The 1,774-nt window shown below is 36.6% G+C and overlaps 1 protein-coding gene across 1 annotated transcript in view; it reads left to right on the top strand.

Moving 5' to 3' along the window:
* Positions 1-7: 7 nt before the first annotated feature.
* Positions 8-1,774, top strand: part of LOTGIDRAFT_140419 (hypothetical protein) — a gene marked incomplete at both ends in the record, with an annotated part of 59,361 nt that continues 57,594 nt past the window's right edge. The window contains 3 exons of the mRNA XM_009050211.1: positions 8-67; positions 718-837; positions 1,466-1,562. Coding sequence (XP_009048459.1) covers positions 8-67; positions 718-837; positions 1,466-1,562 — 277 coding nt within the window. The remainder of the gene's footprint in view (positions 68-717; positions 838-1,465; positions 1,563-1,774) is intronic.

The following is a 1,774-nucleotide window of genomic DNA, read 5'->3' as shown; positions in this document are numbered from 1 at the left end:
AAAAGTCACTTACTTAGAGCCTTTGACGACTTTAGTTTTACGTGGAGAAAAGGCACTCCTGTTAGAGGTTTGTTATTTATTTATTATGTTATTTATGCTGCATACTTTAGACTTTGGATTAAAATATGAGAATATTAATTTTCCATGAATAATTAGGTACTCATTTACATATCGTGGGTGACCTTGAAACCTTGTATATGCCATATTTGGTCATAAAAGCGCGGATCTTGTGATCAAAACCTCGTATTCTTATTGTAATATACTGCCAATTTAAAGAATATCGTGGGTGACCGCTTGAAACCTCGTATATGCCATATTTGGTCATTTTGACTTTTTGGTACTGTTCGAAAGCTTGTAAAAGCACGGATCTTGTGATCAAAACCTCGTATTCTTAGCTTGATTGTAAATAACTCAAAAAACACTAATTAAATAACACGTATATAAACAGTCAGATTTAAAACCTCGTAAAATATATTATTATACAAGGTTCAATGTTTCTTTTCTGAGGATGAAAATGAAAAACCTTGTATACTGTATTATTATACTAGTTTTTGGTTCAATAGGCTGGAGTAATCAAACTGATTTCTGAAGAATAGTAGAAGTCCATTTCAAATTTATGTGCAATTCATTTCTTCAGTGATTTTCTGTCAAAGTGATGCCCAATGCATTGTCAATTGTTTTCCGATAAAGGCTTTGTGATATTTTCTTTTTTTCTAGGCTGGTAGTCCATTCCGCCAACCATTATTAAAGTTTTTATTACGTTATCCAACACAAACAGTTGAACTATTTCTCTCAGAAGCTGCATTGAAAGATCAACAATGGACCAGATTCTTAGAGGTAAACAGTCAATTTGAGTTCATTCAAATATTCAACCAAGCAAATGCCATGTCTCTGAAAACTTTTCGGGAGCCGCGGTTGCTCAGTGAGTTAGACGCTTGCTCGCTAACCTGAAGGTCCAGGGTTCAATCCCGGCATAGGTTGAGATAATACCTTTGGATTTTTCAACCCGGTTTCCCCTGTCAGTGATGCAGGTAAGAAGGACTGACATGGAAAAAGTGTCTAGTCGTTTGGATGGGACAATAAACCGAGGCCCTGTGTGCTACAGGCTGTGCGCGTTAAAGATACCTCGACAGTTGGAAATCGAAAAAGAGTAGGCTAATGCCGCTGTCCTGGCAAAATTTCCCTCATTGCACCCTGCATGGCGTTGCCCGCTTCATTAGCTCACATGGTGTAGTAAAGTAGGACGTAGAACTCAATTCATTTCATTTCATTTTCTGAAAACTTTTCTTCCTTGTGAGGAAATGTTCATTGTTAATCTTAGACTTGACAATTTGTTTTTCAATCAATGCTGGAGAGTGTATAGTAAACCAGACAAAAAACGCAAATTGACACGACTTGAGCTTCATTTTTATCAAATTGAATGATGTGAACAGACATATAACAACAAGTAAACTGTTTTTTTCAGTTTATGATCAAACATAAAGATGGTGGTTCTATAAGACAGGTTTTAAAGTCAAATTCAACAAGATTGATTAATGTAACCAGTGGACAAATACCAGTAAGTTTTTGTACCACCACTTGCATTAGAATCTTCATTATTACATTCTGAAGATTTTGTGGAATATGTTATTTTACAAGGCATTATCAAAATGTCAACTTTTTATACGCCCACATGAAATGGGGGGCGTATATTACTGTCACCCGTGTCCGTCGGTCCGGCCAGCCGTCCGTCCGTTCACAATTCTCGTAGGCGCGATAGAGGCTACAGTTTTAT

The sequence above is a fragment of the Lottia gigantea genome (genome assembly GCF_000327385.1).
Source record: "Lottia gigantea unplaced genomic scaffold LOTGIsca_147, whole genome shotgun sequence".
In the NCBI taxonomy this organism is placed as follows: domain Eukaryota; kingdom Metazoa; phylum Mollusca; class Gastropoda; family Lottiidae; genus Lottia; species Lottia gigantea.
The sequence above is the reverse complement of the archived record's forward strand: the minus strand, read 5'-3'. Positions and strand labels throughout refer to the sequence as shown.